We start from the raw sequence: 17,254 nt of genomic DNA, 5'->3' as shown, positions 1-17,254 counted from the left end.
GGGAGAAAAACCCTTTGGAAACTCCCTTTAGAGAAGATCTTTTTTATTCTTTCTCTTGCTCTTATTGATTTCTTATTCAAACTATGCTTTCTTTTCCTAAACCTCCAGATATCATCAATAAGATTTTTTGAAATACAAATCATAGTTTGAATAAGCATCCTACCATTGGACATGCTCTTAAAGCCTTAGAAGCATCTTGCAATCACACCCTTAAATTTTTAACAGCCATGACATAAAAATTAAAAACCGGAATAACGATTAGTTGTTAGCTTGACACCCGCCTAATTTGTGCCATATATGCTCAACTAAATCATCAATTGTTGATGCATAGCCCGATCACAAACTCGGGCTCGAGACGCCATAATATTACCTAGATTTGAAGGCATATCTGTAGAATAGTTGATACCCATCTTGTTCTTCCTCCAATAACATATTGTGAAGTATTATATATGCTTGTATGATCATTTCTATCTTTTATTTATCCCAAATAAGAGCTGGATTGCTGACAATGGCAAACCGAGCTTGCAAAACTACAAAAGCACGCTCAACATCTTTACGTCAAGTTTCTTGATTTGTAGCAAATAATGGATTTTTGTCACCTTGTGGAAGTGAAATAGATTGGATTAATGTAACCCATTTAGGATAAATTCCATTTGTGAGATAGTAAGCTAAATGAGAGTCGGTTCTGTTGACTACGTATTTCACTTTTGGAGCTCGGCTTTGTATTATATCATCAAAAACTAGTGAGCGATCAAGTATATTGATATCATTTAAGGTACATGGAGGTCCAAACAATGCGTGCCATATCCAAAGATCTTGGGTAGCAACAACCTCTAGCACGATTGTTGGTTTTCCAGGCGGTCGGACAATTCTTTAACTCCCAATATAATCGATGCTTCCTATCATCCCAGAAAATCCACGGAACTCTCCAATACGCAGTAGACGTTTAAGATCTTGTCGCCTAGGTCTTCTTATATATTCTTCCCCGAACAAATATATGATTGCTTTAACAAAATGTATCATACAAGACATCGAAGTGCTTTCACCAATCCGAAGGTATTTGTCAACCGCATCAGCCGCATAACCATATGCAATCATGTAACACCCCAAACCCAACATCAATAGCCCACCCTATTTGTTTTGTCAAAAAGCAAAGCCCATGGATCCCATTTAAACCCAAGTGAAGCAACTCCCTAATGTTGAAGGGTTTTGTTACATGTGTTGTTGGTTGCACATATATATAGGTGAATCTATCTCCCTTTTCTCTGAACCGCCAAACGAAACGAAATAAGAATCTTGAGAAAGCAAATCCAAAGTATCAACACATGAGTTCTATAGTGTGGTCGTTACCATACCAGAGAGAATCAGTTTCTAAATAAGACATATCTGCAAAGATCACGTTGCCATGAAGCCATAGCAACTGACAGAGTTTCAATCGGGTTTATATTCGAGAAGTTATGAGTGTTTCTTTCTAGGCAAATAACTGTAGAAATTGTCAAATCTGTGTTAAGTATAAATCAAGAACAGTGTGTGACTATTGGTTTTATGATGCGTTTTCCCGGTGGACTAGAAGGAATTAGATCACGATTAAGGTTTCTATGGAATGATCTTGATTCAAGGAACTCATAGTAGCTGACAGATTGTCCATCAGATTAAAGCTCCATCCGGAATTGACCTTGAAAGTTTGTCCAGAATCATCTCAAGTTGCAGAAATCTAAATATCAGTTCTGATGCATCATCTTCAGAAGAACGTGGGAGATTCATGTGAAGTCTGATCGGGCTAAAACTTCTTGGGCTTATTCATGATACTACCTTCTACATATTCAACGGTGGGATTACGTTTCTAACGGTTAGTTCTTGACTTATAAGTATGTTTCTAAGACAGATTTATATGGAGTAAATCATGACGAGTTTTATTGTTTTATTGGGAAATTGAGCTTGGCTTGAGCTGAAGCTTTGTAGAAGCTTTCATTAATCATGGATTCAGGTCTTGGTTGAAGGATAACCAAGTTAGAGCTTAAGAGCATGTGGTCGCAGTTGAGATAATAAGTTTGTATAAATGAGGAAGAAGGAGAATTGTGTTGTCATCTTTAACTAGGCTAAGGTGAGGGTGGTATTTGCGAAACATGGTATTATTTTCTTTTGTTATGCTTCTTGACGCATGGTATGTAGGCTTAGATCTGATTGCATAGGACAAGATTATGTGATGATATGATTTGATGATTGTTGAGTATGATATTTGATAATGGGAAGTTATGTATGATATTATAAGTATATATATATATGTTAAGTATGATTATGAGTATGTATGTACGATGTATGTATGATTGGGGAGAATCGAGCTATGGGCCGTAGTCTCCCTAGTAATGTGGACAGTGATGGGCCGACGGGTTACATGCTTGTCAAGAAAGGCTGACGAGCCCGGGATGCATGGGAGTGTCTGAGACACGAGGGCCAGTCTCCACTCATGAGGTTCTAGTCGTCACGAGGATGAGTGGACCTAAGGATATGTATGTATGTGCTATTATGGATTTATGGATAATATGTTTGTTATAAATGTGTTATTAGAAGTTAAAGCATGTTAGGTTGATTGCGTGTGTCTAAGTTTATATGTTATGATGATGGTTGTATAGATTTAGAAAGTGTTCTATGTTTCAGTGGGCAGATTTAATTCCCCTCACTGAGTATTCTTTACTCACCCCCTTTTTCCCTTTTTCCTCAGGTTAGTAAGCGTGAGGAGTTCTGTGCAATGTTTTGTTCGTGTGTGAAGTATAAAGAAAATGTTTTTGGCAAGATCAGATGAATAACATGCCGTCTTAGTCTATATGGCGGGACGGGTGTTACATTTTGTATCAGAGCCAGGTTAAGGCCACTCCGGTTCCGACCCGGAGGGTCAGATTTTTGAAAACGAATTTAAAAAAAATAAAAAATGGTTTTTGAATGATTGATTATGTGTATTGCTTGAACTTGATGATTGATTTCTTTGATTGCGTAGAGTAAATCTTTTGTTGAGTGAGTTTTACATATTTGCTTAGTTTCTTTTTGGGAAGACTTAATTACATTCCTTGTGATTATGGAAATGTAATTTGGATTCTCATGTTCTTTTCGCTTTAGTATGGCGTTAAAGAAGTTTTAGGTAAGGATCAGTGCACCAGGATAGCCATGAAAAGCTAGAGGATAAAAGTACTGGAGAATGAAAAAGAGAGAAAGTATTAAAAAACAAAAAACATGTTGGAGGCTTGTAAGTTAAGAGGGACGGAATCCCTAAGAGACGAGTAGCAATGCTAACGTGACCAAGGTCGAAGAAGAAATAAAAGTAGAGGCAATATTGTGATGTAAGAGTTCAGTAGAAGTTGTATTGAATAGTTCTTCTAAGTCTTTACAGCAAAGCTTGTGTTAAGAAGGAAGTGTTAGTTTTCGTATTGAAAAGGCGTAAGCTCAACTACAAGGTCGTGTGTTGGTTATGTTCCTCTAAGCAGTCGATGGTTCACTAGAGCTACAAGTAAGTTAAAAGTAAGTGAGGTAATGAAACGAGATCACAATAAAGAATTCGAGGACAAATTCGATTTAAGTGGGGGAGAATTGTAACACCCCAAACCCAACATCAATAGCCCACCCTATTTGTTTTGTCAAAAAGCAAAGCCCATGGATCCCATTTAAACCCAAGTGAAGCAACTCCCTAATGTTGAAGGGTTTTGTTACATGTGTTGTTGGTTGCACATATATATAGGTGAATCTATCTCCCTTTTCTCTGAACCGCCAAACGAAACGAAATAAGAATCTTGAGAAAGCAAATCCAAAGCATCAACACATGAGTTCTATAGTGTGGTCGTTACCATACCAGAGAGAATCAGTTTCTAAATAAGACATATCTGCAAAGATCACGTTGCCATGAAGCCATAGCAACTGACAGAGTTTCAATCGGGTTTATATTCGAGAAGTGATGAGTGTTTCTTTCTGGGCAAATAACTGTAGAAGTTGTCAAATCTATGTTAAGTATAAATCAAGAACAGTGTGTGACTGTTGGTTTTATGATGCGTTTTCCCGGTGGACTAGAAGGAATTAGATTACGATTAAGGTTTCTATGGAAAGATCTTGATTCAAGGAACTCATAGTAGCTGACAGATTGTCCATCAGATTAAAGCTCCATCCGGAATTGACCTTGAAAGTTTGTCCAGAATCATCTCAAGTTGCAGAAATCTAAATATCAGTTCTGATGCATCATCTTCAGAAGAACGTGGGAGATTCATGTGAAGTCTGATCGGGCTAAAACTTCTTGGGCTTATTCATGATACTACCTTCTACATATTCAACGGTGGGATTACGTTTCTAACGGTTAGTTCTCGACTTATAAGTATGTTTCTAAGACAGATTTATATGGAGTAAATCATGACGAGTTTTATTGTATTATTGAGAAATTGAGCTTAGCTTGAGCTGAAGCTTTGTAGAAGCTTTCATTAATCATGGATTCAGGTCTTGGTTGAAGGAGAACCAAGTTAGAGCTTAAGAGCATGTGGTCGCAGTTGAGATAATAAGTTTGTATAAATGAGGAAGAAGGAGAATTGTGTTGTCATCTTTAACTAGGCTAAGGTGAGGGTGGTATTTGCGAAACATGGTATTATTTTCTTTTGTTATGCTTCTTGACGCATGGTATGTAGGCTTAGATCTGATTGCATAGGACAAGATTATGTGATTATATGATTTGATGATTGTTGAGTATGATATTTGATAATGGGAAGTTATGTATGATATTATAAGTATATATATATGTTAAGTATGATTATGAGTATGTATGTATGATGTATGTATGATTGGGGAGAATCGAGCTATGGGCCGTAGTCTCCCTAGTAATGTGGACAGTGTTGGGCCGACGAGTTACATGCTGGTCAAGAAAGGCTGACGAGCCCGGATGCATGGGAGTGTCTGAGCCACGAGGGCCAGCCTCCACTCATGAGGTTCTAGTCGTCACGAGGATGAGTGGACCTAAGGATATGTATGTATGTGCTATTATGGATTTATGGATAATATGTTTGTTATAAATGTGTTATTAGAAGTTAAAGCATGTTAGGTTGATTGCGTGTGTCTAAGTTTATATGTTATGATGATGATTGTATAGATTTAGAAAGTGTTCTATGTTTCAGTGGGCAGATTTGATTCCCCTCACTGAGTATTCTTTACTCACCCCCTTTTTCCCTTTTTACTCAGGTTAATAAGCGTGAGGAGTTATTTGCAATGTTTTGTTCGTGTGTGAAGTATAAAGAAAATGTTTTTGGCAAGATCAGATGAATAACATGCTGTCTTAGTCTATATGGCGGGACGGGTGTTACAAATCATACAAATTGCTGCTGTACATTTATGGCATGCTGAGAAACCTAATATGCCGGTAGCATCTCTTTTTTATTCAAAGCATGGAATTTCACTAGAGAGTCAGTCAACAATACGGATGAAAAATAGCTTGTTCATTCTAAATCGGCGTCAAAATATATGAGGAGGGAATATCGCATCTTCTTTGAAATAATCGTTCCATAATTTGATGTGTCCCAGTTCACAATCTTTTTTAATATATGTTCGCTTTGTTGTTGACTTGGTTGGTTGACGATCAACATATCTCTGTAAGGTTTCATCAAAAATTGATCAAACTTATCGTCAAGCATTTTGTCAAGATTGTAAGATGAAGAAGATCCTCTTTTTTTGGAAGTAGTACAAGGCCTTTTTTGGTGAAAAGAGGAATGATTTGAAGAAAACATGAAAGATAAAAAAATTTGAAGGAAATAAAGAGGAATGATTTGGTGAAAATAGGAATGATTTCAAGAAAATATGATCTGGTAAAGTAGATTGGTAAAAAAAGATAGAACTGTTTAGGAGAAAAATAAGATTGTGTAGAAGTCAATAGAAATATCTTCTTAGTAAGAAGAAGATTGTTTGTTTGTTTAGGAGAAATGCGTTCTTTGTTTAGAAGAAGATTGTTTATTTAAATAGAAACACAATTGAAATACAAGTGCTCTTTGGTCGAACAAAAAATACAAGTTTGTATGGTCTACAATAATTGAAAACAAATTACTAGTGGTATCTTTGAAACTTGTGATGTCACCACAAAAATACAGACAAAACTTGTGGTGTCTCTGCACCAAACAAAACTTGTGGTGTCTACAAAACATGTGGTGTCTACAAAACATGTGGTGTCTTCTTGTACAAGTGATGTCGGCACTATTTAAATCTTCTACATCTTGCAACTCAAAACTTATTTCATAAGACCAAATACAAGTTAGAGAACTTAAACACAAGAAAAGAACATAATACTTAAAGCATATAACACAACTGAAACACTTAAAAGTATATAACACACAAAGTAATAAACTCATTACAATTAATGATCAGAACTGAAATACAATCGAAAACAACTTAAACAAAAGAATAGAACATAAAATTTAATAGTTAGAACACAACTGAAACACTTAAAATATATAACACAACTTAAACAAGAACATAAACTCAAAAGCATAGACTTAGGACAACATGTCAGTAATCAACTTGTGCTTAAGAGCCAACTCGATGTCAAAGACAGACTCATTTTTGGTTAGGAGACTCTCTAGTAATCTCTCCTTACGTAGCTTCTTTTTTTCTGAGAGAAACTTCTCTTTACCATTTAGTAGCTTCTCTTTGAAAGCTAAATCTTTCTCCTTAATCCCCCAAATATATTGCATCTCTGTCATAGTGTTGTTTGCATCACCTTCCAGAGTAAGCTTCGCTTTGGCTTTACCTTTGGTTGCCTTTACACCAATGGGGCGTGTTTGATCCCCTTCAAGGTCAATTGTCACATGATCTCCTACGGATTCATTTTGTTTTCTTCGCTTGGCTGGTACATTTAAAGCATTGCTAGAACACCACTTTTGATCAACCCTAACCTCCCTCCAAGCATGCTCAAGAGTGAACTTAGGCTTGTAATCGGTGTAGAAACTTTGGTGAGAAAAGTTGAGCACATCATTATCATTCTGCCCACTGGTTTTCTCTTTGGTTGCAGCCACATAGCTTCCTACAAACTTGCAACAACCCTTATTTATCTTAGACCAACTCTGTTTACAACATTTTGGTGATCTATTTTCCTCCCTTGTAGCTTGGGACTTGCAGCAAAGTAGGCAATGATGCGGTGCAAGAATGATATTGCTTTTTGCTCATTGGATATGACACGATCTTTGGAGGTGTTGAGCCATGCACTGATGAGGACCACATCTTCAGTTGGTTCCTATTTGCGTCTTGATTTCTTCTCTACAATTGGCTGTTCCACTTCACTTGGATCATTAGTCCAATGAAATTCTGATGATCCAACATCTATGCTTGGTGAAAAACAAGCATACAGATTTGGTGGAAGCACTTGGTTCTCTTGTTGAGAGGTTAAAAGGTTTAATAAGCTTGGTTGATGGGAATATGGGATTGAAGAATCCATAACAATGTTTTGGTTGAAGGTTAAAAGGATATGAAACATTTCAAGTAATTTTGATGTGTTTTAAAAGCTTCAAGAAATTTTAAAGGAATGGGTTGCGGTTTTTAAATGGTTCAAGTTGTGGTTATATGTTAAGTCGAAGCATTGATCACATAGAAAAATTAATGACTAACATTAGACTTTAACCTAATGGTAAACCAACTACACATCTACTACTAATAAAAGAAACTGCTTGAAGACCTCTCAAGGTGTTCACATCACCTATTTTTCCAACACTCTCTTCATATGCCACGTCAGCATCGGAAAAAAAAAATCTTAAATAAAAACTTTTACCCATAATAGTAAGAAGCCCAACTATGTGAAGCCCACATACTCACTATGTAACATAAAAGCGTAATAATTTTGTAGTCCCTAATATCAATTGGTCAATCTAAAACCTAAAATTAGTTAACAAAAAAAAAAAACTAGAGGCATCCTTCCTCCTCACCGTCTCTATCTTCTCATGCTGAATCGTTTCAGTTTTCTCCAAAAAATAAAAAACTCCACCGTTATCAAATCGCAACTTCGTCATCTTCACTCTTGTATCTATTAATCTATATATATAATAAACGACAAACATTTTTGCTATTTATTTCATCATCGAGGTTATCCTCAGTTTGAGTAATTGTAGTTCTGCCCCTAAGTTCTAAGCGAGTTAATTTGAGAAATTAAGTCGCAACCGTTAGATTAGATATGAAAATAAGGGTTTTTAATCGTATCCGTCGGCTTTAATACTTTGGCCTCTGCCCCTGCCTTTTAAATTTACAATTAATTAATGTGAAATTTACCCAGATTGACTCAAAACTTAAGAAAATAACTACATTGACTCCCACTTGAAACGAAAAACTAGATTAACACAAATGTTGTATGAAAAGACCATTTAACCTATATTACATAATCGTCTAAAAAAATTACGATCTCTTTGAGTTAAAATAAAAAAAAAAAAAATTAAATCACTAACATAACTCGATTTTGGGTTTTGTTATGTAATCTCCCCAAACCAAACAGTACTCTGGTTCTTCTTTTCGATCTAAATCCTACCCATATCAATTTGATGCCATCGACCCCTTAGACGACATTGAGGATCTTGTCTGAATTGTTTCAGTGCGAGTACAGAGCCGCCGTGACTTTTCTCTTTCACGACATCTCTTCTCCGGTGGTGAATTCTCTGTTTCTCTGACCCCATAAACGGCGGATACGCTTCAGCCCTTGTTAATTTCATCACGGTATATTCTTCGTTGCTGAAAAAGCTAATTCACTGTTTCTCTTCTCCGTTGGTTACCATAATTTTTTTCCGATTTCATCGTTTTCATAGTTTTCATCGTTTTAATCTTGTTTTATTTTTCAGTTGGAATTCAAATTGAACGATGATAGAACTCGAATCCTGTTTTGTGTAGATTGTCTTCCTTATTTTAATTTCAATTTTGACAAACCATTGATTTTGTTCTGAACAGACTTCACCGCCATCTTTGAATCGAGTATGGTCGGCAATTTATTCTTACCCACAAATTTCGTTATTGTAGCTAAAGATTTTGACACTTTGTTTTTGGATTAATGCAATTATGATATCTCTATTAATCATCTGTTATGATGATTTATTAGTAGTTGAATTTTGATTTTTAGGGATAGCATCCTCTAGTAATACATTCAAATATCCTCGACGGCTATATGAAGAAGGTAAATCTCCATTGAAACACAGAAGCATGAATCACTACTGTTTCTTGTCGAGAATTGGGATGATTAAAGAAGGATTAGGTCATGATGTGTGGGATGCTTTAGAGAAATCATCTATTGGAGTGTTTCTAAAGTTAGTTGACGTCTCATACACATGGGCTGCAAAGAAGGTTCACTTATTCCTCATAAATCAGCTACGAGTAGACAACTTCAAAGAGATTTGGTCTTTGATAGATGGTAGACCAATCTGATTCTCGTTAAATGAGTTCGCTGCTATAACAGGCGTAAACTGTGATCCAATTGATTTGTTGGACAGTTGCGAAGTTGATCACCGTGAGTTTAGGGAAGCAATGAATGTAGGAACCTCAGATGGTCCTAATTTTACCGAGTTGCAGTCAGTTATTGATCTTAGCAAGGCATGGGGGTTGAAAGAGAGACTGATAGTTGGTAGGCTTTGTTTGCTATCTGTTGCAATTCATGGTATACATCACGGATCTAAAATCCCTTTGTCTAGTGCTAGAAGAGTTCTTGATCCGGTGGGTTTTGAGAGATATCCATGGGGTCGTGTTGCTTTCGAAAGTCTAATAAACTCGGTGAAGATTGTTGACTACGACAAAGACTCATATGTTATTCAAAGATGCGTTCACGCATTAGTGATTTGGATTTATGAGAGTGTCCCAGGATTAGGAGAGATTTATGGGATGAAAAGGGATATATTGACATGTATACCACTACTTGATTGGAATTCATCTCGAAAAAGTATCAAGTTAAAAGACTTCATCAAAAAGGAAAAGGCGGAGCACGGCCATGTAATTTGTGTCTATTTTTAAATCTTGTGGGGAGTTTTTTTTTTTATATTTTTCATGTTAGTACATGTTCTTAATAATAGTTTATCAACATTAACAATTTGTTTTTGGTCTGGTCATGCAGGTGCGTGTTAGACACATGATACCTGTGTCACAAGACAATATGTATCCTACATGGAGAGATGTGGAACAAAATGCAAAAAAGGATCCATTGCTAGACAACTTGATAATTGATATTATCAATGACCGTCTGCCTTTAAATGCTTGGGAAGGTGGGCAAGCAGTTGTTGTGGCAAATAAGAAAAGAAGAGTTGAAGTGCAAGATGATCTGGACATTAGTACCATGCGCAATAAAAAGAAAAAGAAAGTGACTGACTTTATTGAAGAGAAAGACGAAGAAATCTCTAAAAAGAAGAAGGATACATTGAAAGAAGACCTCGAGGTTTTTATTTCATTGCATGACATTCTTTTCTTTTTAACTATTGTTATAGACATTATAGTAACTAATATATGAACATAAATATGATTGTAGGTCGATGAAGATGATAAGAAAAGCATGTTCGAAATATTCAAATGTTGGAAAAAATAAATGAGACTATTGGTGAGATGGACAAGAAACTGACGAGTAGAATTGATGCTATGGAACGAAAGTTTAAATCACTTTTTATTAAGAAAAGAAGTGTCTTAGATGTGCAACTGAGTAATAGGATTGAAGAAGTGGAGAAAGATTTGAAAGAAATGAAAGAGTCGAAACCCGATGCTGCTACTTCTAGAAACGATGAAGATGATGAGGCTAATAGTAGAGCACCTGTAAGTTTTCTTTTCAAATGTATTATACTAAGATTAATGTTTTAATTTTTGATTTCTATTGTGGTTAATTGTGATGACATCATTGATATTTCTTTTGCAGTTTTGGATAGTAGAGGATTCGCTTGCTAAAAACAGATACTTAAATCTTTGAGCTGCATCAACTTCAAGTCAAGTTAGAGTACCATGATTTGCTCTCCGTATCATGTATAAGTATATGGGTAGTTCCTCCTATCCACTCTCTGGACTTCCCCTCACCAATTCTCGAGCATATCTTAGTGTTCGATATGCTTTCCAATATTCCATCTATCAAAAGGTAAAAGATTTTTTTAGTTGCATAAAATCGAACAAATTAAATATCTAAAACAATGTATCATAATAGTACCTCACTCTGAAACCGTTTATTCAACGCTTCTGCAACATGCATTGGCAATACTTTGGGTCCGACACCACCAACAAAATCCTTATACAACGCACCAAGTATTTTATGTGTTGCTTGTCGAGCACATGATGAACGGTCCGTAACTGAAAAGGTATGTTCCAAAATAAACACACAGACATAAAACTTTGGATAGTCGCTCAATGGTGTAGCTCTTACAATCCACTTACAACCTTTAACCTAGAACTTGATAATCAATATAAATGTTGTTGATTTATAAACGTAATAATCGAATTTTTGTAAAACAATAAGTATCTTCAACCGTGTTTCCAGGTGCCCTTTAGTGTCATAACAGTGACCCAAAGCCAAATTCACAGAAGACAATTGAAACTTTGGGAAATTGTCATCGTCTTTTTCTTCTTCGATAAATATGCTTAAACTTCTGTTCTTCAATGGCAATTTTGTGTTTCTTCTTTTTTCTAGTGGAATTCCAAACAAGCTATAATTCTCATCATCCGAATCAGTTCCGTTTGAATCATCACAGTAATCAAATCTCGATTCTTCATCGTCGTCTTCATCACCAACAACTTCCACTTCATGAAACATATTTGTATCTTCCTTAACCAACTCATCTTCGTTTCTTGCATGTTTTCTCTGTGGCTGTTAATGACACGAGCATCACTATCATCTTTGGATTGAAGCGTAGTTTTCGACTTCACTTTGACACAAATGTGGATCGTCTCGCTTTTCAATTGCCCCAAGAAAGTATGAAATTGTCTAGAATTACTTATAATAACCGATGGTGTATCACCCGGTAAATTTGGGGACTTTGTCTTCGAAATCTTGTAACTCAATACAACATCGCAGACTCCGTTCTCCAGCCCGTAATCTTCATAGACCATTCTAATGCATTGATCGTAACTGGTTTCACGACTAACTTCCAAAACTCGACATCCCCTACTATTATCAATGACAAACAACCATCTCATCTTGTTGAAAATCCATCTGCCACACACAAGAATCACCTGGTGATTGTCGAATCGACTCTCGGCATCGTTAGAGCACCAAAACATTGAACACGAAATTGTCGAGAAAATTTAAGTGACAAAAGTAAAACAAGTTAACCCAAAATGGAAAAAATTAACAAATCTGAGTAGAAATTGAACTCTCACAAGAATGAACCACGATCTATAGAAGACGAAAATTGTGCCGACATGACAAAGGAAGAGAAAGGAAGAGAAAGGAAGCCAAAAACCCTAGCAAAAATATGGTAAGTTGTGGTCATAATGAATTATCTTTCAAATATGGTAATTAATTTTCAAAAGTCTGTTGCGGTCATATAATGTCTGCCATGTCTTAGATTATAACAAAAATTGTCAAACATAAACCTTAAGCTAAATCGTGTTTAGAAAAAATCTGTTGTGACTTAAAAATTATAAATCTGTCATTAAAGGATTTAGCATAAAAATCTGTCGTGAAAAAAATAAATCTGTCGTCAGTATATAAGTCAATCCAAAAAAATAAATCTGTCATTAAAAGATTTAGCATAAAAATCTGTCGTGAAAAAAATAAATCTGTCATCAGTATATAAGTCAATCCAGCAATTTGTTTTTTACAATCTAAATCTGCTATCATACAACAGACTTTTTTGGTAAGATAACGGAAATCTGTAATAACATTAAAAAAACTGTCATAAGCGAAAACAATTCTTTTCCAACAATATGTTATTTTAGCAATTAATATTTTTTTAATAACAAGTCTGCTATAACATTCTAGATTTTTTGTGAAAATAAAAAAACTATCATAACATAAAATAAATATGTTATCACTAATAAGTCAAACTAGTCATTATTTTTCCATTAACAAATATGCTACAATATGACAGATTTTTTCCTCGAAAAATAAGTCAGTCACAACTGAAGACATAAATCGCCCACACAAAGAAAAAACTTACAATTGTTTGTGGTGTCATCAAAGAATAAGTCCGTGGAAAGAAAAAAATCTGCACATAAAAAAAAATCTTCTGTAACTATATTCGAATAAGTCTGTGGGAGAAAAAACCTGTGACAGAAAATCTCGAATAAAAATTTAAGTCTGTCGTGTTAAATAAATCTGTCACAACTATTTTTGCAGAATTTTTAACTATTATTTTTTTAAAAAAAATTTACGAAAACGTTTTCAAAAAAAACATGAGGGTATTTTTGACTTTTTGTTTCCTAACATAGCACAAAAGGGCATTTTGGTCATCAAAATAGCTAATTTGACCCTTACATTTTATGAGTTATTGTAGCAATTAAACACAATTTTTGGTCATCAAAATAGTAATTTTCCCTTAATTAATAGAAGCAATAAAATCATGACCGTCACATCAACAACAAAAGAAAGGAGTGTATATCAGCCGTCCGATTATTAATGAAAGATAAGTCTTGGCCGTCAGATCTTATTAAAAAGACGCGGTGGATTTCAACCATCCATTGTATATGACTTTCCTATTGTTCAGTAAATGGCAAATAAATGGATTGGTCAATTATATGGGCCATACTCTCAAAAGTTTGGGCCATTATATGTATGTTTATCATAATGTTTTATGTCCTATTTCAAAGATTCTATTAACTTTACATTTTGGCCATGATATTTTATATCGATGTTGGAAATATTTTATTAGGGTTATCTACTTATATTGATAACTGAGCAATCCAATGATTTACATTTTCAAATTTTCTAGATAATGTTAATCTTCTATAATTTCTTATAAACGCTAATTCATCTACCCCAAACTAATCATCTATAAATATTGTTCGTGTTGTATTGCTACAATCATAACATTTCGTCTCTTTATTCATAGTTGTATGTGTAACTGTTAGGGTTATAGACTATTGTGTTATTTTATCTACTCTATTATTTGAGACGTACACTTAATGAGGTGGGCATGAAGTTCGCAGAAATAACAAGTTTGCCTTTAGGTTAAAAATTTTATGCCATGAAAAAAACCCGTTTAGAAACGCACGGATCTTAATGACCCGTTAACTGTGTATTCGGCTCTTCATGATTTAATCCTGGCCATTGATACAGGTAAATGACTTTGACCCAATTTTTTTTTAAAAACACACGGATTCTCCTCCATTAGGTCAAATGTTTTGTTAAAGAACCACTAAAAAGTAAAAACCTAGCCTCTCATTTCATTTTCAGTTTTTTCAGCCTCCCTTTTCAAACTCAATCAGCGAAGAGCGATGAAAGTTTTAGAAAAAAGGTTGATGTGGTAGTTTCTTGGGTGGAATAATATCTTGGGATCTCATAATCGGGAAGGAAGGAGCAGCTTCGATTAAATCCCTGTGCCGGAAAAACTCTGAGTTAAAGCCTCAATCTGCAAGTTTGTTCCTTTTTCTCCTTATTACGTTCGTTCTTAATTGAATTTGTTGTGACATGCGAGTGTACTTATTTATTTGATGTTACTGTTGTCTGATTTTGTTCAGGCTTTTTGGTGAGTGGGTATCAAACTTTGAATAAGGAGTTTCTATGGAAGAGTTCCTAAGAGTCTGCAATCCAGGTAATGTAAATTCTTATTTTTCTAGAAATGATTCGACAATTTGTTTTTTTCACTAACTCTTTAAGACTGTTTCAGATAGATCTGCAGAGTAATAAGACAACTGTACTCAGCCCCAGAAATTACAGAAACTAGGTAAGTTTTTTAATAATTTAGTCTGCATTATTCCATCTACAAAAAATTTGCTATGAAAACTATATTGAATGAAATGAAATGGGCAGTGGATCTGGTATTGTGGAGAGATGTATCAAGGTCAACGTTGGTGTACGGATTCAGATCATTCCTAATAATCTCTTCTTCCTATGCCAATCATCTCAATTTCAGGTTTTTTCTCAACTGATTAAAGAGATGACACGGTTAGTTTCTAAGTAGTAGAACTAAAAAGTGAATGTATATGCACAGCTTCATATCTGTGGTAGCGTACATGTGACTCACCTATTTGGGCATCATGTTCGTATAAAAATCAATGATCAACAGGTGTGATACGGTGACCCATTCCACTCTCTTTCTCTTTACATATCTTTGCATGTTGTTTTTGTGATTGGGGTTATAAGGTATATAATAATGGACACGGGGAATGGTGAAGAAGGAGAGACATAAAGTGGTTGGAGTTAGAGAGGAAGATGTAAAGAGGATGCTCAGACTCATCATGCCTTACCTCAATGAGTCACTGCATGAACAACTCAGAGCTCTCTTCTATGGCGATCCATCCACCACCCTCAAGGTAAGTCTTCTTCTTCTCCCTTTCTCTCCATCGTTTTCTCTTTTTCCTTGACTATAATGAAGAAGCGATGATGTTTTGCAGATGGGAGTGGTGTTGTTTTTCTTGGCCATGTGTGGCTCTTCTAACACTCTTTCGAATCCTCTTATGATTTTATCCGTTTGTGGTTAATTTATACAGCTCTTTACTATTCCATTCCAATGCGTTTTTAGATTACCAATTACTGGAAAGAATTGGAGGAAATGAAGCACATGACCAAGCAAGAGTTCATTGCCTCCTTCAGGAGGTAAGTCCAAATGCAAAAACTTTACATAATCTAATTAATAGCCTAAATATGTGTCTTTGATAGTAACTAGAGGTTAAAAATCGATCTAATACATGAAGAGTAGCAGTTTCTCTACAGGAGCTTATATACCAATGTGTGCCAAGATCACCAACAAGGACTTTGGCAAGCATGGATTGACCGTGTTACCGGGAATAAAGATCATTACCTTAGAAACTTTGGTAAGTAAATCATCAAAACTTGGTCTAAAAGATAAGTTAATAATTATCATTGTTGTTATTGTTAAGTTAGTTATGCCGTAAGGAATATTTGATAAATTAATTGTCAGGTTTGGTTTGTCTTAGTTATAGATTGCAGATTTTTGAGAATTAATTTATAGAGTTTGGTTGTAGAAATTTCAAATAGAATCTATGAATCTATGCAATTTTTTTAGAGTTTGATTGTAGAAATTGCAATTGAGAATTCTACTATCTATGAATCTATGCAATTGAGAGTCTAAATATGTGTATCTGATAGTAGTTCAAGGTTAAAAACTGATAACAAAAGGAGAGTAGCAGTTCTCAAGAGGAGCTTTGATATACCGATGTGTGATAAGGCATCATCAACAAGGACCTTGGCACCTTCGGTATGTAAATCATCAAAACTTGGTCTAGCACACAAGTTAGTAATCACAATTTCCTGTATTTGATTAATAAATTTGCAGGTTCGGTTTGTCTAAGTTATAGATTGCAAGTTTTGGTGAATTAATTTGCAGAGTTTGGTTGTATATATTGCAAATAGATTGCATGTTCAATTGTGAATTTTACTATCAATGTAATTTTTGTTTAGTTTGATGATCACTTGATTTTTTTCACTTCGTTTCAGGAAACAAAGACTGAAACAATGGGGCAGAATCTCCTTATGAAAGAGACTGTTGAGCATTCATTACAGATCTCCTTTGCTTGCCAGACTTAGCAAAAGGTAACATATGATATGGAAAGAAGGAAGATAAAAATTTGGTTGGTAGAGTATGTTTTTTTTTTTTTGCTTTTCTAATGCTTGAGCTCACATGTCGTCTCATTGCTTTACCTCTACTATCTTGAGGACTCAGTTGGTGTTGTTTTTAACAATATATATGATTTTAGTGGTCTTATTATATCATAGAATTAGTATTATTCTGCTGATTCTCTTTCTGACAATCAAAACATATGTTTGTTAAGTCTTCTGCTTCATATAGATCCTCACTTACTTTGTCTATCATATACTCAGAAAAATAGTAAAATGTTATATATAATTAATGCAGGGTTACATTGATGGATGGGTGACGAAAGCTTCGAGTTAATATTGATATCAATCTTTGTAATACAAGAAGCAAAAAGAAGTGGCGAAGGAAAGCACTCTTATAAGTTGTCTAATTTGTTTTGTCTTATTAAAATGATCATAGTATTTTGTATTCATTCATTTTTTGTATGTGTTGGCGTTGAAGGAGAGTTAAAGATGGAACAATTTGATAAAAACTATTCCTTCATCTCACTATGCCAGAAGAAACAATTAACTTAAGGAACCAATAATCCTAGAGCT

At 34.9% G+C, this 17,254-nt stretch overlaps 1 protein-coding gene, 1 long non-coding RNA gene and 3 pseudogenes across 6 annotated transcripts; 3 read left to right on the top strand and 2 right to left on the bottom strand.

Annotated features, from left to right (window-relative positions):
• Positions 1-6,506: 6,506 nt before the first annotated feature.
• On the bottom strand, positions 6,507-8,947 carry AT3G31915 (annotated as a pseudogene; the record flags this gene model as incomplete). The annotated part of the gene is made up of 3 exons: positions 6,507-7,033; positions 8,522-8,680; positions 8,914-8,947.
• On the top strand, positions 8,407-10,921 carry AT3G31910 (Ulp1 protease family protein (DUF1985); the record flags this gene model as incomplete). The annotated part of the gene is made up of 6 exons (NM_114012.4): positions 8,407-8,706; positions 9,104-9,391; positions 9,479-9,963; positions 10,085-10,402; positions 10,633-10,770; positions 10,871-10,921. Exons 2-6 carry the CDS (start codon positions 9,184-9,186, stop codon positions 10,919-10,921), a joined length of 1,200 nt encoding a protein of 399 aa, NP_189732.1. The 5' UTR covers positions 8,407-8,706; positions 9,104-9,183.
• Positions 10,922-10,933: 12 nt separating this feature from the next.
• On the bottom strand, positions 10,934-12,200 carry AT3G31909 (annotated as a pseudogene; the record flags this gene model as incomplete). Its single annotated transcript has 1 exon — positions 10,934-12,200.
• A 1,980-nt stretch (positions 12,201-14,180) lies between these two features.
• On the top strand, positions 14,181-14,533 carry AT3G06215. Its single transcript, NR_141233.1, has one exon. It is a non-coding gene; the product is annotated as an other RNA (long non-coding RNA).
• Positions 14,534-14,785: 252 nt separating this feature from the next.
• On the top strand, positions 14,786-17,178 carry AT3G31908 (annotated as a pseudogene). Of its 2 annotated transcripts, one of them has the most exons (9): positions 14,786-14,825; positions 14,912-15,014; positions 15,093-15,167; positions 15,277-15,414; positions 15,496-15,524; positions 15,624-15,697; positions 15,801-15,915; positions 16,559-16,654; positions 16,977-17,178. The 2 variants fall into 2 exon arrangements; another variant differs by lacking the exon at positions 15,496-15,524.
• The last annotated feature ends 76 nt before the right edge of the window (positions 17,179-17,254 follow it).

The sequence above is a fragment of the Arabidopsis thaliana genome, chromosome 3, assembly GCF_000001735.4.
Source record: "Arabidopsis thaliana chromosome 3, partial sequence".
NCBI lineage: Eukaryota > Viridiplantae > Streptophyta > Magnoliopsida > Brassicales > Brassicaceae > Arabidopsis > Arabidopsis thaliana.
This window is presented reverse-complemented; position numbering and strand designations above follow the sequence as displayed.